Source organism: Eleutherodactylus coqui, chromosome 1 (genome assembly GCF_035609145.1).
Source record: "Eleutherodactylus coqui strain aEleCoq1 chromosome 1, aEleCoq1.hap1, whole genome shotgun sequence".
Classification (NCBI taxonomy): Eukaryota; Metazoa; Chordata; class Amphibia; order Anura; family Eleutherodactylidae; genus Eleutherodactylus; species Eleutherodactylus coqui.
This window is the reverse complement of record NC_089837.1, coordinates 401556716-401581125: the sequence shown is the minus strand read 5'-3', so window position 1 is coordinate 401581125 and position 24410 is coordinate 401556716. Positions and strand designations below refer to the sequence as shown.

Here is a 24410-nt window from a genome sequence, read left to right as displayed (position 1 = left end):
CTAAATCTTTTTAACCCTTTTCAATCCACTGTCCTACATCTGAAGACATTCTGATTAAAGGCTGTACAGCTCTGATGTCGGAAGATGTCCAGCAGGGTATTCTTACTGTATATTACTAGCCGCTCTGTTGTCGGGGGGCCTCTCGAGTATGTCCCATACCGCAGTACTGGCTCTAGCCAGCAGACGGCGCCATTGTATAATGGCAGAAAGAGAAAGCCCCCTAGGAAACCCTGAATCCAAAATTAGATGGCAAAGGGTTAATGGATTAAATAATATTAATGGAAAACCCTTCCATAAGAAAACTTTTTTTTTTCTCTTCAAATCCTGACTTCCCCTCGACACAATTCATAGGATCACATGGAAGAAATGTTGGTTTGTATCTGAATTATGTCATTTTATAGGCACTTGAGACTCACACCGGTATTACTCTACCGTGACTGTATGCTCACATCACATCTAATGCTTCCTTCTCTCTCTGTAGGTACCTCTTTGCTCTGCAAGTGAAGCAGGATTTAGCACAAGGCAAGCTAACATGTAATGAAAGCAGTGCTGCTCTCCTTATCTCCCATATTGTACAGTGTAAGTTTTTTTAAATATTTTTTTTTATCTTCTCCTTTGGAAGATTGCTTATGTAGTTCAGGTGCTCAAGTCCTGTCGTCATTGTCATTTCAATATAAAGCTAATAACTGGTAGCAGTGATGAGTTGTGAAAAACTTAAAGGGGTTGTCCACTTAACTGTTCATGACCTACGCTCAGAACAGGTCATCAGTAGTTGATTGGCGTGGTTCTATTGGCTGGGATCCCCAGTAATTAGTTGTTTTCCAAGCCACTGTCAGTGCATTCAGAGGCTGACCACTCCATACTCATGGCAGTGGCCTGGGTTGATATTGCAGGCACTGGTCTCATGGAATTTATGCAGCCAAGTGGATGCAGCCTGAGAAATATGAATTAATCACATCACCACCACTTTGAGACCCATGATGTAGGACAACAGTGTGTTGATTGGCTTCAGGGGCTTGAATTGAGGTGTTGCTCTAAGGCATAAGAGGGATTTGCATTTTCTATGCTGTTACACATAATTTTATGACATTTTAGAAATTTCTGACGTTGCCAACTCAAAAAATGTGAATGGCATCAAAATGAATACGGAGGGGCTCATTCCCTAAGGCCTCCCTCTCACAGACGTTTTTTGTACAGTGTTTAGCACTGTCTTTTCAGCGCTGCGCTAACCGCTGTACAATGCTTCATTTCAATGTGGCTGCTTACACAAGCGTCAAAACGCAGCGTCAAAACGCTGCACTTCGAAAGCGGTGCATTTTCTAACTTTGGCTGTTCTCAGCCGTACGTCGCCCATTGGAATGAATGGGCAGCGGTTTGAAAACGTGGCACAACTTCGTACCACGTTTACGCCAGCACTAGTTGCACGACCTAAAAAAAGAGTACTTACCTGGCAGGTCCCCGCCGCTGTTCTCCGGGCACTTGTCAGCGGTGACAGACCGACCATCTATTGGTAGTGACGGGGATTGAACCCCCACCTCTAGCAAGTGATTGCTGTGATTGGTTCAGGAGTGCTGACTCAGCCAATCAGTTTTTTGGATACCTCCTGGTTTTCCCGGGTTCAGAAACATACCCATTGTGATCCTAATCTTATGTCTGAATGCACAACGGGGCCCAAACCGAAAGGAGCTTTATACTTCAACTTTTTTTTAAAAACTTTTACGCGATCGCCATTATCCAACGAATCACGTGACTGTAGACCGCCCACCGCAGCCCTCGGTCACTGCTCCAGGCTCTCAGCTACCTTTAGTAGGCAGGAGCAGGGAGATTTTAAATTTCCCGGGCCGGTTGAGTACCGCTGTATAGAGTTTAGAACATTTCAGGCCTGCTAGCTTTGAGAGAAAATGCTTTTTCATACAACTATATTATATACCGCATTTGAATTAAGCTAACTTCATAATGGTCGACTCTCTCTTTCCTAAATTTAGCTGAAGTTGGAGATTACGATGAGGCTGTTGACCGAGAACATTTATCAAAAAACACTTACATGCCCCAACAAGAAGCTCTGGAAGAAAAGATCATGGAGTATCATCGTAATCACTTGTGAGTTTTTGTATGCAGTACTTTTTATTTTGCATTTTGAACTTCTATTGCAATGTATTAATACTTTGTGCTGTTCTGTCATATGCCGTAGCATATTCCGATGATTGGCAAGAATCATGTGCACTTCAGAGATGAAATACTTTTAGCCCAAAATAAGTGTAAAATAAGCTGATCTGGTTATATAATGATTATTATATCAGCCTAGCCATTATATCTGTTGTATGATGGGCATAACCATTTATATACATACATACATATACACATACACACACACACGGAAGGTGTTACTTTTGCATTAGTTTTTATTTTTAAAAGATTAGATTTTTAGTGAAAGGTTTGAGAGTTGGTGCAAGGATATTATCATGTTTTTTAAGCCAATCAATTTTGTTCCCACAATTACTTTAATACAGGCCCCAAAAATTGGTCCTATTACTTTGTGTTGTATTTATATGTTAGGTTATGTGTCTGCTAGAGATCACCTGTAATTAACCTTTGCCAATTTACTATCTATAGTGGACAGACACCAGCTGAATCAGATTTCCAGCTTCTGGAGGTTGCCCGCCGCTTGGAGATGTATGGCATCCGACTTCACCCAGCCAAAGATAGGGAAGGAACTAAAATCAACCTGGCTGTTGCTAATACAGGGATCCTAGTATTTCAGGTTTGATTGCTATGTTCTTTACAAATGTGTCATATATTTGTAGGCCAACCTTGACTACAAGTTTCATTTAAAGTCTACGGAAACCTTTTGTACATGAAAAGTCCCTGTAGAAAAAAAATAATGCACTTATGTTTTTTCATTCAGTTTTCCTTCTCTTGCATTTAGAAATTCTCATACTTGGGATGCTTTTAGACGATTACCGATCAAAAAAACCATTGAAATGAGCAAAAGTAAACGATAATCATGCGGTCTGAATGCAAATGAGCGGCGAACAAGAAACGTTCACTTTTCATTTATCGTTCATTTTATGCAGGCATAAAAACAATTGTTGGCTTGTTCGCTTATCATTCGGTTTAAACAGCAATCATTCAGTCCCTCTCATTCACTTATACAAGGACTGATCAATTCTCATTTGAACGAGAAAACGATGCATTTGCCTGTCTAAGCAGGCTGCATCAGTACAAACGAGTTAGCGGGACATCACTCGCTCATTCAAAGAAGTTGCTGCTTATCTAAAAGGGCCCTTATTTGCAGGCTCTCTTTCATTCAAGTTTCTGGCTTTGGGACGTTCCCAGCACTGATCCATTTGGGTCTCTCATGAATTCACACAAACTCTGCTCTCCCTTCCCTTCTTTCAGAGGTTGTGTAGCATAACTATGCCCACTCAATACTGCAAAGCTATCTCCCCCTCAATCTCATCCTGGGTCATTCCAGGACAATTCACCCAAAATCAATAGGAGCTCTGCCTGCAATGCCAACCTAGATCGCTGTGCAGTGGTCAGCCCATTCTGCTCTGCTTCCTGCCCAGATCACAGTGACAGTGGTCCCGAAAATCAGCTGATCGTCATGGATCTGAGCAGCAGATCCTAAATATTTGTCTAATGAGGACCAGTTGGTCAGCAGTAGGGACCTTTTTAAAAAGCCTTGGAATACCCCTTTAAAATAACATAACCTACTTTTATTCAAGTTTACCTAATAAAGACCTGACATGAAAATTAGTATTCGAGTTAAAAGCAGTTACTCACATTTTGACATCTAACATAGCGTTGTGCATTTTATTTATTTTTTTGTAATATTTCTAAGTGTGTTTGCTGATATCCTTTTCTAAGCCAAAACGAGGGCACAGGATCATTTCAAGGCTATATAAACATTGAAGTAACCTCTACGCATAATGTATTCAGCCTGCAGTGGAGCTTAATATGTGGAACAAAATCTTCAGATTCAGAAATCGTATCTGCTTTCATGGTGTCCTTAGAGAAGCACAGATTGTATTCGTGATTGCTTATGGTGTTGGGCACAATATTACTAGTTTTTCAAGGTTGATTTGGTAATGGGTGCTTTAACCCTTTCCAATCCAATTTTGGATTCAGGGTTTCCTAAAAGGCTTTCTCTTTTTGCTGTTATACAACAGTGCCATCTGCTGGCCAAAGCCAGTGTGTATGAGCCAGAGTGGCTCCGACAGGAAAGTGGCTGGTAATAGACGGTAAGAATACCCTGTTGGACGTCTTCTGACATTGGAGCTGTACAAGCTTCAATCAGGATGTAGGAAGACATTCATGTCAGACAGTGGATTGGAAAGAGTTAAAATCATCATCTATGTTTGAAAACTTTTAAGCTATTCTGTAGCCTTGCTATGATGCAACTGTGAAATTATAGAAGCAAATGTTTCCATAAGAAAGAATTTGTAAATGTCATGAATACCATTTTAAATATACATGAGCCTGTCATCATGTTATCATGCACAGTAGCTTAGGTGTGTAGTCTGGTGTCAGTCAATATGCTTGACGTAACTGTTGGCATCCGTAACCACCGCAATCGCCTCCTTTGTGGAGAAAGTAACTGCAACCACCAAGTTCACTTTTTAAATTGTACAGGGGGAATAAGTGAGACTGTCTATCCCATATTGATTTCCACATGACAGACTTAATGAAGCAGAAATGATTTGAGATTTGGGTCACTTCTCTGTCCTATAATTAGTCCCAGGCTTACTGTGTCATAGCTGCTGCTTTTGGAAGAGTTTTATAGGACAAAGAATTGCACATTCATCAGATGTATCTAAAATTGTTGTTGCATATTCATTTTGCGTTATTCTTAAACTTTCATTTAATTATGTGCTTTTTACAGGGCCATACGAAAATAAATGCATTTAACTGGGCAAAAGTACGAAAGCTGAGTTTTAAGCGAAAAAGATTTCTTATAAAGTTACGTCCAGATGTGAATGTAAGTAACAATTCTGGCTGCTCTGTACATGGCTGGGACCATCAGGTGCACCATATACGGGGTCAGTTTAAAAGACCATTTGGGTATATATGACTCTTCAGCAATTTATTTTTGTGCTCCACCGTCTTTTCAGCAGTCACTCTTCTGCTTTCAAATATTAATGCTCAGTCAGCAAGCACCGAAATGTATGTTTCTTTTGACAATATAAAAGGTTGTTTAATCAGAAATTGTTTTATAGACTGCATTACTGTGTGCAGAAACCTGCCGAGCGTTGCACTGGTTTGCTGTATTGTATTATTTTTTCATTGTTTTAGGCATTGGACAACTGACACAAAATACACTGACAGACATAAGGGTGGCTTCACACCTGCATTGGAGATTCTGCAAATCTGTTCAGTTCGGAGGACAGGAAAGGGGAATCCAGGGACCGAACAACTCGGTCTGTGGACGAAACCGAACAGTGCCGGACAGACCCCATTGACTATAATGGGGTCCGTCCACTTTCGGCCCAACTGCTTGTCTTTTGGAGGGAAGAAAAAGCACTGCACGCAACTCTTTTTCTTTAGAAATTTTGAGCCTGATCTGTAACGGAATTTGCAAATAGAGGTTTCGACGTAGATGTGAAAGCAGCCTTGGACAAACATTTTAAGGATCAGAGGTTTATTATTAGAACATGTAATATTTCCGCAAATAAAACTACAGGACTTTATTCCATTATACACTATGGGGGGTGGGTTACTAAGCAAAATGGGCCAGGATTCTGTAAGTAATGTGCCTTTAAACAAAATGGAAATCTTGGTAGTTTGGAAAAGGTTGAAAAGAAGAGATGTAGAAGAGTCTTAACTTGTGTCAAATTTATTAAGAATTGTCTTTAAGTTGCTGAGTGAGTTTTGCAACACTTATCACGCCCCGTGCATAAATGGGGTGCAATATCTGTCCACAACATGGAATTATGCAGGAAGACTTGTGATCGTAGTACAAAATATATCTACATAATGTCATATTATGTGTCATAATTTAATGTCATTTTACTTTTTTGATTGATCATTCCGTATGTTTGTACTCAGAGTTCTTATCAGGATACTTTGGAATTCATGATGGCAAGTCGGGATTTTTGCAAATCATTCTGGAAAATTTGTGTTGAGTACCATGCCTTTTTCAGACTCTTTGAGGAACCCAAACCAAAGCCAAAGCCAGTTCTTTTTAGTAGAGGCTCTTCTTTTAGATTCAGGTAGGAACTTCAAAATTTCTTCAGCATTCCGCAGTGTTCATCTAAGTAAGGGCTGAGCACATAATACAGAGGGGGGGTGTTTTCTTGATTATCTGTGATGATTTTGTTACCTAAACGCTAATCTTTGTCTATTTGTAACTATTTCTCCTTTTACTTGTGTCTAACATTGGTCATGCAAGCAACAAATATAAAATTACATTTTTTTTGAGCATTTACACATCTAACACTACTTTCACATAGAAATGTATGAAATTAAAGATAAAAAAGAGCCTAACCATACACTATGAACATCCAATATTGCCTATTCTTAGGAGAGACCATCAATATTAGATTGGCAGGGATTTGGCTCTTGCCACCCTCACCAGTCAGCTGTTTGAAGAGGCCAAGGCTTGTCTGAGCCCTGTGGCTCTTTGATACAGCTTTGGTGGGCTTTACACCCCTGTGTATTGCCATATGGTCTCTATGCTGTGTACAGCTTTTAAAGTTTTCAGTGTGGTTTTGCCAAAGTGTTACGTTGCAGTAAGTCTTATAGATAATGTAATGTGTTGGTTGTCTAACCTTATTTTGTCCAGTCAGCTACTGGCGATTACCCATGTTCTGTTAATGTAGAAAAGGGTCAGTGTTAAATCACTGCAGTCGCAAGCCTCCAGCTAGTAGTTGGAAAGTCACTACATAAACCTGATGTGTTTTTCTGAAGTCACGACACATGAATCTATTTTATATCTTCTGCCCCAGGCAAATTGTACTACTTGCAAGTACTTGAAAGGAGTCTGATTCATTGTGACATAATGGCACAAACCTTGTCTTGGGAGACCTTCCATATAAATCCGAGTCACTTTTGGAATGCTGTTGGTTGTTGTGTATTTACTGCAAGTATGATAGTTAAAATGCATCTATTTAAAGGGAACCTGTCAGCAATTTAGACCCTACTGAAAGAACTACAGGGGCAGAGCACTAAATTAGAGCAAATTCCATACATAACTTTATCTGTCCTTTTGAAAGAATACCTACATAAAATGACTTAAAATCTCCCATGCTGCATGCAAATATCACAGTCTGGTGGGTGCGCCTGGGCCGGCTCTTCTGTCCTAAGTTGATAGTATAAAGCCCCCACCTCGACTGTGGGGTTCACTTTAAATGAGTTTTCTGGGACATAAACATGTGGCTGAGTTGTAGTACCAGCTACCGCCATACTTGTGTGCAGCGCAGCAGCCCCTTCAATGTATAAATGAAGGAAAGGCCATTAATCTTTGACAGAAAACTGTCAGTTGGTTTACGTACCCTAAGCCACCTCCACGGTGTTATTCTGCTCTTCATTAGCTTTACCATATGTTTTTACATCAAATTATGAAATTGTATTGTGTTAAAAACAGATTTATAATAATGTGTGCGCTGTGTGCTAATGACCGCTGATTAGTCATATGGGGATTACTTGTATAAATTTATTACACTGAATTAGAAATAGGAAAAAAACTAAGAAAATTAGAATTTTATACGATTTCTGACTCTTTTTCTGTATATAAAACATTAAAATAAAGTGTACTGGCCCTGTCCTAGTACCATAAAAAAGCCAAATCTATGCCACAAAAAAAGAAAAGGGCATTAAATCTAAGTCAGGACTCTCACAGGCGTTAGATTACCGCATATTACACGGGCGCTGTACGCACAAAGGCTGTGTGTGATGGCCGAAATGTTGTCATTATGTGGAACTAATAAAGAAGATTATTCATTTTTGCACCCATTTGCTGCTCAGGTTTCCATTCTTTGTACTGCATATGACATTGTGCACGAGATACGCTGTCATGCGCAGTAGAATTTCGACACTATACGCGGCAGCACGCCGGGTCACCGGCAGCTCCAGAGCTGTAAAACGCTGTGGGGGAGGGGAGGCATGTGAGCCCGGCATTGGAATGTATTGTTTAGAAAATTTGAACTGTTGATGTCGACATTTAGGCCTTAGTCATGAAGGGGTTAAGATACATAAAATTCTTTTTTTTTTTTTTTTTGCCCCATTAGTGGCCGAACACAAAAGCAAGTTTTGGATTATGTAAAGGAAGGAGGACACAAGAAAGTGCAGTTTGAAAGGTAAAGGATTCTCCTATAGAACTATCATGTTAAAAGTTTAAGGAACCTTCACATTACTGTATGCATAGAACATAGCAAAACATGGAGGGAGGGGGGGGGGGGCTTCAGGGTCACCGAGGGTCGTCAACGATTAAACGGTTAACAACAACATAGAACATAGATGATTAGCTACTGAGTAATACTGTGCTGCAATACTCGATACTCCTGAACATTATTGCGCATTACTGTTGTGTTCTGCTCTGTCTTTTAGCTGTTTTGTGGTGTTTTAATACAAATAATAATTTGCTGCCCCGGACAACAGAAGAGTTCTTTGCTGTATTGTATCACTTTTGTCTGTATTTTTTCTGTAGGAAGCACAGCAAGCTTTGTTCCATAAGAAGTCTATCTACCCCCTCTTCTGATCATATTATAGAGGTGCCAAAACAAGTTAGTAGTTCAAGTACTTTGTTTTCTTTTGCGTTTGTCTGTTAAAGGGAACCTGTCCCTGGATTTTAACACTGAAAATCAGTGGTGTTTGTCATATAAAGACCTTTATGAAGTTATAGTTATCACTCCCCACTAGAGCCACATCCCTCAGAAAAAGTTAGAGAAACTCTGGTGTCATATGCAAATTAGGTCTCAGGTGTCCACTGGGCCTTATTAGGCCATTCACATATACTGTGTGATCAGCACTAAGCCAGCCTCAGTATTTGGATTAATATGGATGATGCTTCCTACATCATCCACTGTCCCCTGTCTAGTCTCACGCTGGCATGGTGCACACTACACTGGCACATGTGCAGTGTGTTTTGCAGGTGTAGGCAGAGAATTCATGTCTTGTGCATGCAGCTTTCTCGCTCCAACTGCAGCAACGGCCAAACGAAGGGGGAAGCTGTAGACCCAGGACTTGGAGCGAGAACAGTGCATGTGCAGAACAGATCTTAATTCTCTGCCCACACAAGGGAAAACATACTGTGTTTGCAGCGCTATGTTACACTGTGCTAGCGTGAGACTTTAAGCCGACTGTGGGTGATACAGGAGAAAGCTTTCACGTCAATCATCGAAACGTGGGCTGCCTTACAGAACACTTGGATAGTCTGATAATAATGCTCAGCAGACACTTGACGCCTAGTTTTACTAACTTTTTATTAGGTTTACAGCGCTATTGTACAGTATTAGCTATCACTTTAGAAATGTCTCTTCCTGATGCATTTGATGGTGGGAATGCCTTGTAAGGGTAAAACCTGATCACAGGTTTAATTTCAAAACTTTTTTTTCCATGTTACAAATCTAGTACCTATAAAACAATCCTAAGACCTGACTGCAGGTCTCTGTTGTTACATGCAGATTGTATTAATTTACTTTAATCATAGCCATGTTCAGCATAAGATTCCTTAAGATGATAAATATAGTTTACTATATGAAACTTTTTTGCATTCGTAGAGAGGATACCGTAGGTATTCTTAAATGGATTGTCTAGTATTGTGTTAGTAAAGCTAATGCTTGCATAATGAAAAGTTATGCAGCTTTCTAAAATTCTCCCTTTTACAACTTAATCATCATTTTCAGAATCTTTCACTTGGTGAATGGAAACCTTGGGGCGGACTTATAAATATTGTCAAAATGAAAGACTGTATAAACCTAAAGGATAAATTTGGCACATCTTGATAAACATGTTAGACACCTTTTCTCTAACTTATACCACCTCTTGGTAGGCCTGGTTGAGACAGCTGTATTATATGACAACTGTGGCACATGCCATTAATAGATTTGGTGCCTTTTAGGACTTGGCCACTCTTTTCTAGACACTTTTTTGAAAAGTGTCTAGAGAGGCAGAAAAAAGTGTCCAACATGTAACAAGTTTGGCATATAACATGTACGTCTTTAGGCAACGGATGACAAAATTATAGAGCATTTTCTATAGCTACTTTAGAACACTGAGGGAGATTGATAGGCTAGGAACCCCACCTGACTTAGTACTGATAACACATAGTTGATTACACTGTAGTAACCCATTCCCGATATGTGACGTGTATATATACAGTGTGTATCCAACCCGCTCATGATCTGATTCTGCTCCATAGGTGGTAGGTGGTGGATGCCAGTTGCCATTCACCTGCAATGGCCTCTGTTCTCAGCTATTACCTCGATAGATACAGAGGCTTCCTCTGTTGCCCAAACGGCTATTCCGCAATATGATCATGAGGTGCTGAGCAGTTCGAAAACGGCCGTCGTTGCTGCCAAAGGCAGGTTTTAATAGACTAACACTGACAGTAATACATTGCAATGCAAAAGTATTGCAGTGTATTATACAAGCATTCGCATGTTTAATTCCTCACATGGGACTAATAACGTTTTAAAAAGAATGTTCAACAACACAAAAAGAAATATTAAAAGGGGAAAAAAAACCCTCTTCCTATTTCTTACATAAAAAATATAATAAATTTAAAAAAAAAAAATTGGTATTGTCACATCCATGAAAGATTGAGATATTCGAATCTCATGGTATTTATCTCACATGGTGAACGCATAAAAAGAAATGCATAATGGTAAAAATAAAAGATAAATAGTAATAATACAAAGTAATCAAAAAGTCACATGTACTTCAGTTGTATCAATAAAAACTACAGCTAACCCCACAAAAACAGGGCGTCTCACAGCTCCATCGATGGAAAAATAAAAAAGTTATGAGCCTCAGCATATGGCAACACAAAACAATTTTTTTTCATTTTTATTTCCTGTAGGTTTATTTGCAGAAATGGTAAAACATAACAAAAATTGTGTAAAATGTGGCATCGCTCTAATCTTACTGACCTACAATATAAAGTAAATGTCATTTTTTCCATACAGTGAATGCCATAAAAAGCAAAAAAAATGTTCCCCCTTTCCACCCCATAATCTGTTTATGTTTCAGTACATTACATGGTACATTAAATGGTGCCAATAAAAAAAAAATCCAACCTGCCCCATAGAAAACAAGTCGGGAAAATAAAATTATGTCTCTTAGGGCTTATACAGACGGCCGTATATTGGCCGTGTATTCACGCCGGCAGATATACGGCGTCCCTCTCTGCAGGGGAGGAGGCTGGAAGAGCTGGGAGCAGTGCACTGAGCTCCTGCCCCCTCTCCACCCCCTCTCTGCCCCTTTTCACTATTTGCAATGAGGGGAGGCGGATGGGGGCGGGCTGATTCCTGGAATTTGGCCCCGTCCCGCCTCCTCTCATTGCAAAAAGTACAGAGGGGCGGAGAGGGTGTCGAGGGGAGGCAGAGAGGGGGCAGGAGCTCAATGCACAGCTCCCGGCTCTTCTAGCCTACTCCCCCTGCAGAGAGGGACGCCGGCGTGAATACCCGGCCAATATACGGTCTGATTAAGCCCTTAGAAGGTGGGAATGAAAAAGTTAAAAATGAAAACTGGCTACAACAAGAATGGGGAGTCATTTTAGACAGTAAACACAGTTAAAGTACAGATCTCTATGCTGTCTTGGCCTTCATTCTGATTGCTCTTCAGTGCACTGATACATTGTAAAACGCACTTGTCTATTAGAATACTTCTATTTATTGACGACAAGTTGAGAGCCTGAAAATGAAAAGTGTGTATAAATAGTACAAAATATATGTTGAATTGGAGATCTAGTCCAGAAGTAGTGGTGGTTTAGCTTCTGCAGCAGAGATGGTTATTATATAAAGCACTTTTCATCACTGTTGCTGATTAACTTCTGCGTTCTTTTCTTGTTCCATCATTTGTGTTTAATAAATGTTAAAAGTATTAAATTGTACATTTTGTTTTTCAGCAAAGCCCTAAAATAAGCCTTGCACACAGCTCTGAACCAGATGAGATACAAACCTTGCCACCTTGCAAAGAAGAGAAGTTAGTTACTGAGGTCCTAGTACAACGTAAAAGTCCATCTCCCAAGAAAGTACCTTTAGAGAAGAGAGCAAAAGAAGGAACGCATTTGATAATTGATGAGGAAGAAGCAGCCAAAGACCATGCACAGCAGAACATGAAGAATGCACACCAGCCAAGCACAGGTCCAGCATCCCGGGCTGCTCATGGCAGCAGTAACTCAATTCCTTACATTGACTGCAGTGATGTAGATAGCGATTATGATATTCACAGAGCACTTTTAATACGCTCGCAGTCTCAAACAAATGACAAGGATGAGGGTGGTTTTCATTGTAATGGTAGCTATAGAACAGATGATTATCTAAGACATTCCAAATTGAAGCAACAAATGTCTTGTGTTCGGTCATCTTCCAATATTATTGAAGAATACATTGATGATGACTCGGCTGGCATGTCTTTTTATGCTGGCAGCAGCCCTAAAATGCCCAGACACAGTTCTTTGATAGATGAAATCTTTAGTGGCTCAGATAGTCGTAGTCCTTTTGCTAGTCCATTGTCACCTCGTAGCAAGGGATCAAGTCCAAATATGAGTTACAGCAGGAGCGGATCTCCAAAATATGTTTCAGAACACGTGTACAATAGTAATGGGGCTAGAATTTCAGATAATGGTGTCTATGAGTACGCACAGTATGAAACTCCGTCAAATGGGCCACATATTCAGAGACTGAAAAGTGGCTACCGCAACCATTCTGATACGGATCCTTTCATCTTAAGCCAGATAACCGCAACACCAGTAACAGACCGTAGAGCAGAAGAGCAGAGGTTAGACCATCTCGCCAAAATGGCTGCCTTAGAAGCTAAAATGTTGTCAAATGGAGTTTTTGAGAACAGGCAATCTAAGTACAGCCCAATATTACGATCTTCTATTAAAGTAGAAGAGCACTTGGGTGGTGTAGCCATGACTGATGGTTCTACTAGCAGCGGCAGTGAATCAAGTGATACAGATTCAGATATTGGTGATTCTTTTAGTCACCCACTTGTTTATGGGAACCCTATAGTGTTAAATTCTTCACCGATGCCTAGAAATAACTACTCATTTGGTAGTCTTCAGCTGGAAGAGTATGCTGAGGAAGTAAATGACGAGGACACAGTCCTTAGTTTTAGTGATGAAGATGGGGCCCATGTTTTCAGCTGCTAGACGGTTGGAGAATTGGGTGGAAGTATGTAGCTCAGTAAAAGCCTGCATGTGATACAGTTGTTTATACAATGGTAAAGCTTTTTAGACCTAGTTTGCACTATTTTTTAATGTTTGTAGTAGTTCTAAAGTAATTGCCAGTGTATAATTTAATAATATTGTAATTGTTTTCATAGATTTTATAATATATGGAGTGGTAGCGCTTACTTTTTTTTTTTATTATTTATTTTTTTTAGTCATTCATATAGACTAGAGTTGTTTGTAATGTACCCTATGGAGTAACATAAGGTGTTGAGCTACTATTGCACTAATTTTTGATGCAGCCTTTCTAGAATGTGATGCTCAACACCTTATATTAATAGTTTTTGTAGAAAACCAATGTAATGATGGTAAATAAGCCTTAGTGTATAACAAGCCATAAATTTTTAAATGGTTTCTAGTTCATGTTCGACATTTGAATATACTTCTGTTTTCAGTGCCTACTCAACTCGATTAAGAGTTGTATACATGGCCATGACGAATTGTAGAAATCTGTGAAGTGTTTTGTTTTTTTGTTCTCCTTCTGGGAAAAAGTTCTTGCAGAAGAACTCTTTGATATTTGGTCTCTCAGAGATAATTGAGACGGAGATGGGACATGCAAGAAGTACATGCATTATCTCATGTTGGAGCATTTTAAGGCTCTAAATAGTAAAAATGCAATTTTTTCTATTATACTTTATATCAGAAGTCTAAAATACGCTTACATGATCGGGTCTGGTTTTGTGTAACCAGGTCTAGGGGATTTGGCTTGTTAGTAAAGATGAGCGAGCACGCTCGGTAAAGGCAGATACTCGAGCGAGCATCGCTCTTCTCGAGTAACTGTATACTCATCCAGGCAAATGCGGGGGGGGGGGGGGGAGTAAGAGAGATCTCTCTCACTCTCCCACCTGCCCCCCTCCCGCACATTTGCTCGGACGAATATGCAGTTACTCGAGAAGAGCGATGCTCGCTCGAGTATCTGCCTTTACCGAGCGTGCTCGCTCATCTCTACTTGTTAGCTGTTTCTTGTACAAACTGACAGCATTTAGGGAATCATAAAAAGGAATTTTGTTCAATTCCTTGATTAGATAACATGTGGCTTGGCAATAGTTGCGTGGCCCACTTGCATAGAAATGTACTATTTTAGCAATAGAGCCAGATAGGTTCTAACTAACAATTCTTTTGACCTGGCATCAATTGATATAGTCAGATGGTAGAATATTAAATATTCTACAGTATTGAATATGTATTAAAATGTTACAAATATCTGTTCCCCCAGCATATAAATGCTATTATGTACTTGTAGTATAAAATACAGTACAATCTCTTTTATACCAGAAAAACTTCCTTTTTAATTTTCTTCATCTGGAAGCTTCCATTCTAGGTTTGTGATCTGGTGATTATTTGGTAGTGTGGCAGTTAGGATGAGAATAAATGCAAATGAAGTGCCAAACTACTGTATCGGGCAGTTGATTGCTACATATATTTCATATTCTTCTATTAGTTGCACCTATTGCAACATTTAATAATTTAATTTTGTTAACTATACTTTGGGCATGTTCTCAATTTGGCAAACCTTTCTCTAATGGTCACACCCACCTAAATAAAAATATTACATATAATTGAAGGGGTTTTCCGAGACTTAAACTAGTGATGACGTATCCTTAGGATAGGTCATCAATAGTTGATCGGAAGGGGAACAGTGCTTGCAAAGCAAACTTGGGCTGCTGCAATATGTACAGAGTTGTCTGCTTTCAGCTCTGCTACTCTGGCAGCAAGCCAGGGAAATGCCTCATTGCTGGGGATTCTGAGTAGTGGACGCCTACCGATCCTCTACTGATGACATATCCTGAAGATGGGTCATCAATAGTTAAGTCCCCAAAAACCCCTTTAAGGAAGAGCAAATATCTTACATACAGTAATTTTATTTTCTTGTTCTTACCAATATTGCAGTAGATTAAAGTACCTTCCAAAGTTTGCTACCTGCCTGGTGGTGCACAGCTGTTTTCATAACAGCTCTGAGACAAGATTCAGCTGACCATCTCCTTTTCCATTTATGGCCTGGTCCTGCTATATTATAGGGCAATATGGAGAACACAGGACCCTGGATCATCCAACTGCTTGGGGTGACAACACTGTAATCCAATGTGTTGGGAAAATAGGAGTCATATGCCACCATTGTCTATCATCCAAATATCACTTGTCCTACATCTCTACAGTAGTGAGTTAGAGTCAAAATCAGAAAGCATTGATAGCATTCTTTCGCATTTGGCCGCATATGTTTGCATTTCTTCATTTTTTTTTGTTTTCATTTTTTTTCATCATTTTACCTACAACATGTTAAGAGGAAACATGAAAAGCTCAACAATTACCATTTAGGGTTACAATTTATCAAATGACACCAATTTTAATTTGTCTTACATGTATAGTGTATGGGGGCTCATCTGCAGGAGACTCTTAAGGCCCTTTTACACACAACAATGATCGCTCAAAATTCGTTGTAAAGCCATTTTTTGAGCAATCATCGTTGTGTGTAAATGTGCGCCGATTTTTGTCCATCGCTGACTTCAGGTCCGCATGAAATCCTTGTCTCTCAGGACCATAAGATAGGCCGGACCGCACGCTGAGTTCTCCGCGAGCAGCGCTGATAACATTCTTTAACAGCTGTTAACAACCGCTGTCCCGCTGGAGAACAATAGCAATGTAGTTAGAAAACAGACCACTCGTAAGTACATGCAATGGGGTACTAACGGGCTGATTAGCTTATTAGTACCTAATGCAAAATGATCACTCAGCACTGTCAGTATCTGACGAATTTTGATCGATCATCTGTGTGTAAATGCACCTTTGGGCGTTGTTCAGACACAGATCCACTCCAAATTGTACTACATAACTTGTGCATAATCCAATCCACATATTACTTAAGTATCCTGCGTGGAACAAAATGGGCATGCTGTAGATTTTCAGATCTGTAGCATGCTCATTATGTTATGGAAATACCACAGAATTTTGAACCCTTTCAATATACGAGGTGAAATTCATGGTGAATCTGCAGCACAATCAGTAGCAAAATCTGCATGTAAGGCTGAGAGCGTAGTATCATATTTTGGTTGTCATTTTATTTCCGTAATATGCAGGTGTCCCAACATAACCACGGGTCACCTGACCCAATCTCCGAGCATCATAAGAATGTATGGATCAGGGGAACCATTGGCAGGCTGGGACTCCCCTCCATATCATGGATGCAAAACGATGGCTCCCAGCCCAATATGTGGCCTTTGCTGTGTAATCACCTGGGATGGCTTCGTCTAGTGGTAGCCTAATATTAGTAGGAATGCCTTCTTGTAAATAGGGTCTCCTATTCATAATAAAGATATTGTAGGTCAGAGCCTCCTAGAAAAGAAATGTCATTTAAAGAAGCGTAGGCCAAGAGTAGCACAAACACAATCCAGGCACGTCACTGCACCAGGATCTAAATGGAGGGCTGAATGCAATAGACTACAGTCATGTTAAGGCCAGGATTTCAGATGATTCAAAACCTTTCTGCAAAAAAACAGATATTTCTCTACGTAACCTTTAACAGTTAACATTTGTATTTCTAGAATTACTGATGTATTATTATTATGCTCATTATGGTGCTATGTTTCCGGCTTTCAAAGTTTTTTTTCCTGTTTTTCGGGTTGTGATTCATTTTTTATTTTTCGTAGACCTGATTCGTTTATTCCTATAGAGCAGTCTATGGTAATAATGCCTGGAAAAAACAAACTAATCCTAGAGCAATGCTGTGTTTCGGGTAATGGGGGTAAATGCCCTGGACTCACACAAAAAAAGTTTGGACTACAGTTAATAAACCCCTTTACCCAATATGTACAGTAAAACAACGTTTTTTGCTACAAAGCACACCAGGAAAAAGCTATGAAAAACATGGCATTTTACATCACATTGCTATGTATCAAAAACTACCCTTATAGGGACAGTACAATAAAATAATGACTTTACCAGACCTGTTGGTCATTTTTTTTAGACTGTAAACCACCAAGTCCATCAGTGTGAAGAGACGCCAGCAGATGGTTGTACTTGGCTGATGTGAATTTCCACCAGTTCTAATCTTCACAGTTTGTTGTCTTGGCCCTGCGCAGTCACTTAAGTATAGTTTACAGTTACTGGTAACTCAGAAATGCCTTTAGACCAATACAGAACTGTATAAGCTTTGGTCTTCAGAAATCATCCATTTATATCATTATTTCACACATTATTGGCATTGGCTATCTCATGAGGCATAAGGGACAATGTGAAGTGAATTCAGAGTAATTAGTCAAGTGGCATGCAATTAATTGGCAGTCTCTGAGAGGCTGTAGGTTTTTGTTTTTTTTGATGTGCTGTGTATGTCATTTGTACATCTCAGTCCTACTTTTACATCTCTTGGCGTGGCATGAAACTTTGTTGGACTTTATGTACCCTATAATCTGGGCATTTCTACCACAGTCTACAGTTAACACATCGTGGAACTTAACACATACCTTACAAACCTAAGACACCTTCCTCCTTCTATAAGCTTGTTCAGGTTGGTTGCCTACTAAATATGTTGTTTTATCCTTTAAAGGTAGACTGACAGATGAAATATTGCTATTAAAAGGAGTCTATCAGCTGGAACATGCTGTCCACACTGCAGGCACATGTTATAGAGCAGGAGGGGCTGAGCAGATTGTTGTATAATTTTGTGGGGAAAGATTCAGTTTAACATGTATTTTATTAATTTATAACTCTGCTCCTTCTGAGCTGCAGTCCAGTGGGCAGACATGTCGTGTTTCCCTGAAAATAAGACCTACCACTAAATTAAGCCCTACCCTGATATTGAAATATAAGTCCTAGCTACTAGAGATGAGCGAACGTACTCGTTAAGAGCGATTTCGCAATCGAGCACCGTGATTTTCGAGTACTTCACTACTCGGGTGAAAAGTACTCGGGTGCGTCGGGGTGCAGGGGGGGGGGGGGGGCGGCGGAGCGGGGGGGTAGCAGCAGGGAACAGGGGGGGGCCCTCTCTCTCTCACTCTCCTCCCCACTCCCCGCTGCAACCCCCCGCTCACCCACAGCGCCCCCGAGTACTTTTCACCCGAGTAGAGAAGTACTCGAAAATCGCGGTGCTCGATTGCGAAATCGCCCTTACCGAGTACGTTCGCTCATCTCTACTAGCTACGCTACATGGAAAGAAAAGCAATACATTACGTAGCAGTCGCCGTCCAGGTCTCTTCCGCTGGTCTTCGCAGCTCCATTAGGCGCTGTCAGAAGATTACTTGCTGGTAACTGGGTTTGCAAACCCCGCCTCCAGCAAGCAATTGCTCTGATTAGTTCTCGAGTACCGCGGCTCAGCCAATCACTGCAGCGCTTGATGATCCAATCGCAGCCATTGCTTTGAATGACTGCGATTGGTTCATCAAGCGCTGTATTAATTAGCTGAGCCGCAGCGCTTCAGAACCAATTAGAGCAATTGCTTGCTGGGGGCAGGTTTTACAAATCCCGTTACCAGCAAGCGATCTTCTGTTGGCGGCTGAGAATTGCAACGAAGCCTGCTGGAACTGCAGAGACCAACGTGAGGGACCTTGACTGCGCCTGCTAGGTAAGTATTATCCCCCCCCCCCCCCCCCCTGAAAATAAGACACTGTGCCTCTTTTGTGGCAAAAATTAATATAAGACAAGGTCTTATTTCCGGGGTAAAACATGGTGTGGGTGATTTTCCTCTATGCACATTTATATACTGCTGCCAATCACTGATGGCTCCGCCCATTGGACTGTTCAACTCAGAAAGAGCAGAGATGTAAATGAATAAATACAAGTTATACTGAATCCTTCGCCATAAACTATATATCAATCTGTCCAGCTCCTCCTGCTCTATAACAAGATATCTGCAGTTTGCACAGCATGTTCAAGCTGACAAACACTCAATTAAGAAATTACAGATCGGGCTAAAGGACTTGGATGCATGTAGAATCATACCTTTGTGGTCTTTAACAGTGTTTGACATTAAGAGGGAAAAAAGACCTTATTCCCATATTCAAATGACCTTACAAGTGTCTGTCAGGCGGTCCCAACAACCGCCAGAATCCTTGAACTTTCCTTAATGCCTTCCTCTTGGTATTGATTGACTGCTCCAGCATTGTGCTCTGTCACTGTGTCAAGCACCAAAATCCTGCTGGAGGAGGCAATGGAGAGTACCTTGAGGAGCCGGAGCACTTGGCAGTGTTGGAGCTAACTACTGGATGCCTTCAAGCTCATTTGCATACAGCAATGTTTCCCAAACTCCAGTCTTTATGACTCCTCAACAGGTCATGTTTTCGGGGTTTTCTTAGTATTGCGCAGATGATGTCATTCTTGTCAGTGCCTCAGACATGGCCACAGGTGTTCTCTCTATAGAATATCCTGAATACATGACCTGTTGGGGGTTGTGAGGACTAAAGTCTGAGACACACCGAGAAAATAAATGTTATTCCTGTATGCCAAACTCTATCAAAATCCAGGAACGTTCCATATGTGTTCAAGTCTTTTACTCAGGGCTGTAATTGCTTTATTAGTCATAAGTCGTCTGCCAGGCTTCCCTTAATGCAGAGAACTCTGCAGATGCCATTAACATGGAGCGCACAAGGCGGTGTGACTATGTATCCCACTTCTGTTTGCCTCTTTCCCAACTTTCTAAACCATCTCCTGTTACACTAATTTTCTTGTAATCTACTACTCTGGGAAAGGCATTCTCATTATTGTCATTTGTTAACAACTGCTAAAGAAATGTGTTTGTTGCATTGTACCCTAAGTATTGCTTTTGTCAGCATGTATCCTAAAATGTGGAAGGGGGCTTCTGTCTTCATCTTCCAGCATGTTTTATCCTGTACCTCACATTTTCCTTGATCCTGTTTTGATGTTTTTCTTTGGATTATCCTTTTATGCATAAGGATGTCTTTCCTTTTATAACGGTGATCCTGCCTTACATGGATTATAATAGGAGCCTATTACTCAATTCTTGCTCCTGACTTGCTAACACATACCTAATATGCCTTGGTGTGTTCAGCGGATCCTACTTTCATCTTGGCATGAACTAGTCTAACATGTGGCTGTGTGCAGTACAGTGCCAGCAGTCTATCATATGTCAAGTGAAGTCAATGATGGATATTCAGGTTAACAAGAATTAAGAAGCTTTCTGCTAGTTTGTGGAGTATAAGTTTGTGTATCCCAAATCCATGTTCATTGGATCGCTGTTGACTAGGAAAGGTGTCTTTTACAGTCTGCTGTATGTATGGCTTTGGTTTAGCATTGGTCTCTATACTGGTACCACTTCAGTCTGTGCCAGCTTTAGATGCCAGTGTTATTCCACAGGCTGCTATTTACGATGTGTAAGAATATGACATCTAAGCATGAGAGTGCACTGACTGCTTATATACTGCTCAGCTTGGTGCATTACTGTGCATGTTGGACATTTCCTGCACCCATGCCGGGGGCATTGCCTATACCAAACCTTCTGTACAACTGTCATTTGCTTATCTGTTTTTTTGTCAACCTGCTGACCAGCTGTGGTAACAACCTAGTCATTGGTAAGATGTGTGATGTACCATTGAATCACTGCTTATTGAGCTGTATTTCTCTGTATGAAAACACACTTTCTATAGCACGGATTAGACAGAAAGTTGATTGTATTTTCTCGGGTTCCACTCCAGTTCCTCTGCCTTGCTGGATCTTCTATACAGGTCTCTTTGCTTCTGCTTTGTATTAGACAACTAACGAGTGACTTTCGTCACTATTTTGGAATAGCTCCTCTTCGAGCATTGTTTTCTTATGTTAAACTGCAAATCCCATTAAATATAGTAGATATGGACAGTAATTCATAGTGGGTTCCACAAGGGTTAAGCTAGCAAGGATTCAGACATAGTCTTTTGACCAGATTCACTCGATAAAGGTTGGATTTCCATATTGTGGCCAACTCACATTTCAATTCCAATACTCCATTAACACTTCCTTAGTTCTTTTCTGTTGCATCTTAACATACAGAAATGCATAGCACGCTTGGTTATTTTATTCTGTGATTGAACGGAAAGATGATGGTCCCATTCTAATTCAATGGGATCCATTATAAAAGGGATTGTATAGAATTAGTCACAGCTTCTGTAAAATAGATGCCATGACCCCACTGTGAACAAACTACAGTACTCTTGGGCATGTGTATTTGTACTTTTTCATTGTTATCTATTTTGGATAACCGTGTGTGATATTTTTACTTGTTAGCTGTCGGACAGCCGGCGGCCCGGTGTGCCTGCGTTTTCAATGGGGCGTGAGAAATAAGCTCCTGGCAGCAGCTTAACTTGGTACAGAAATAAAGCATCAGGCATGTTGAACTCTAACATGCTTAATCTTATTTTTTTTTTCTCCCTCTGACATCTGTCTTTGGAGGAGAGCTGGGACATCCCCATTCACGTTAGCAGGTTCAGCCAACTTTTATCTAAAGTGTACGGACCCTTTTACTATATGTACAGTGAAGAATCCGAGAACTTCAAACTTGAAGGCTTTTCTTTCCTAGCAAGAAAATAGAGTTGGCAGATTATTTTACCATTTACCCCCCCAAAATGTGTAAAGTAGTTTAAGGGATAGATCCTGTCTGTGAAGAATAACGCATGGTTTATATTTGTTTTTACCCAGTTAGACGTGAATAAGTATAATCTACTCTCTCACTGTTGCCTGACAGTCTTGTCTGGGAAAGCGTTGGTGCCAGTGTGATCTCTCAGTAAGGCTTCATAGCACCAGTTTAATTTTCCTCTGAATTTCCAGTTCTTTGCATGGAGCTATTTTATTGCAGACTGGAGTGAATGTTTTCTATGTATCTAAATAGGATAGTTTTATTTATATTACAATTCTTGTAGTCTCATTTCAAAGCATTTCACTGTAATACTGTTCTCTAACATTAATAAAACCGACACATTATCTGTGTCATCTCTTAAGTGTGATTTGAATATTGTGTGTTAGCTGTAGAAGTCACTATATGGCCATATTGATATAAGCTGTGTGAGACGGTCAGGATACTTGCAGCTCTATTTAGTTTTCTTTAACACAATTTTTTTTTGTCATCGTCCTTTATAACTCTCCTGGCATACTAACAAAGAGAAGTGAAGGAAACATTACTTTCCATTGTAGTGCCATCTTACACCTGTTCACGCATTTACTTTTTCTGTTTTAGATTTTACTTTGTTTTAAGCTTATGTTATATTTCTTTAGGCAAGTTCCAGCATTTCACGCTATAGATACCATGTATTCATTATTGCACTTACAAAGTTGGTCTCCCCAGTCTAGTTTTGGACAGGTACACAGTATACCCCATTTAAAGGCATAGTAAATAATAGTCATAGAAACATCTCCCTTAATCTCCTCCTTTTTCCTTCAATTTTTGATTTCTTCTAAATGCACCTAATGGGATTATTGGTTTCCCAGTCTGCTTCTTACAAACTGGTGCCAAGCTGTAAGGCATTTGGCTACCAAAAGAGACCTCCCCCACTGCTCTGCCTGCAACAAGGTGACATTAAGCCACGCCCCTCCCTCAAGACCCTCTTTCGTCTGCCAGTCACAAATGGGATCTGCAGGATTTCTGCACATGTTTGCTTTTATAAATATGCAAAATATCCTGCTGACTGACGCACTGTGGACATTTACTGTTCAGTTCTAGATTTAGTGTCACTTTAGTTATCCCCTTTTAAATTACACTAGTTTGTTACTACTACTTGAACCTTGTGTTGAGGTGGAAACCTTAGAGCTGCGCTTCCACAACCCATTTTCCCTGTCAGATCATCAAAACTGTATGACACCCCCCCCCCCCCCCCCCCCCCCCCAAAAGGAAATTAAGAGGGATTCTAGCTAAAGTTCAATTTTCAGGTTTGGGCAAAATTGCCTACACATACTTATACTATAACTTTATTGAACTTTATTCAACTGATAGAATCTTCATAATGATCGGCTGTGATGGCTGCAGTGAGGCCCATTTGGCTGTATATGACTGTATTCATCATAACACATATATTTACTTCACACTTTACATGTTGATGCAGTTTTTTTTTCTTTTTAAACCTAACCTGGAAATGTATCCAAAACTAAAGATATACAAAGCTTTTAGTTATTGTAACTCCTCTTTGCTGCTCTCCGGCTTTTGACTAAACATAAAAAAACACCTCCAAACTGTGCATACAGATTTACCGCCAAGATGGAGCAATTTATTGTAGACAGCTTTGAAAACAATATAACATTTTGTCACTTGGAATCCTATTCGTTCCTCAGTACAAACTGAACACGACTTTCCACACAGGAAATTGTTGTTGACTCTCAAGCAGATTTACACACTTTGTATTCATCCATTTAAAATATTCTCCACCGTTGCACTCCGCAGTCATTCATTTTACAGAGCTCATATATTGTCGTTTAGTCAGCTATTGAGATATCATAAAATAAGAAATACGTCAAAGATGATGACGGAGGAGACATTTCTATGAATTATGCTGCTTTTAGTCACAGATTTACCTACCAAAATGTTGCACTTCGATTTGTATGGATACCTATTTGCACACACGATATTTCTGCCCGATTCTCAGACTGAAAACTCAGTCCGAAAATCGGATAGAAATGGCATCCATTCATTTGAATGAGTGTATTCACATGGTCTTTTTTTTTTTTTTTGTACTTGGACGAATGGTAATTCCTATTCTTGTGTGATTTTTCAGACAAGAATAGCACTTGTCAAATGTTCGGTCTCCCACACATTGCACAGTACACGTCTGGGATGTCTGTGTGCTGACTAATGTAAGCTGCCCCTGAGAATCTCAGGCGCAACCTTTTTAAGTCATCTATGCACAAGTAGCCTTAGGTTGCCTTTTTCCAGCAACCTTAAGGTACCTTCACATGCTCAAATGAGCTATTTCTGGTGACTGTCGGCCCTTGTACACATGGCCTTTGACAGGAGTCGTTGCTTTTCAGCTCACTGAAACACATCTGCTGAGCAGTTTCTTGCTCTGTGTGAACAGGAGTTGCTCAATCTATGAATGGTTGTCTGTTTACA

At 40.2% G+C, this 24410-nt stretch overlaps 1 protein-coding gene across 1 annotated transcript in view; it reads left to right on the top strand.

Annotated features, from left to right (window-relative positions):
- The window catches only part of FARP1 (FERM, ARH/RhoGEF and pleckstrin domain protein 1), a 187308-nt gene that overhangs the window by 132213 nt on the left and 30685 nt on the right, over positions 1-24410 (top strand). The window contains exons 6-13 of the mRNA XM_066580313.1: positions 482-579; positions 1986-2100; positions 2614-2761; positions 4886-4981; positions 6049-6212; positions 8229-8297; positions 8648-8723; positions 12068-12305. Of these exons, the coding sequence (XP_066436410.1) occupies positions 482-579; positions 1986-2100; positions 2614-2761; positions 4886-4981; positions 6049-6212; positions 8229-8297; positions 8648-8723; positions 12068-12305 (1004 nt within the window). The remainder of the gene's footprint in view (positions 1-481; positions 580-1985; positions 2101-2613; positions 2762-4885; positions 4982-6048; positions 6213-8228; positions 8298-8647; positions 8724-12067; positions 12306-24410) is intronic.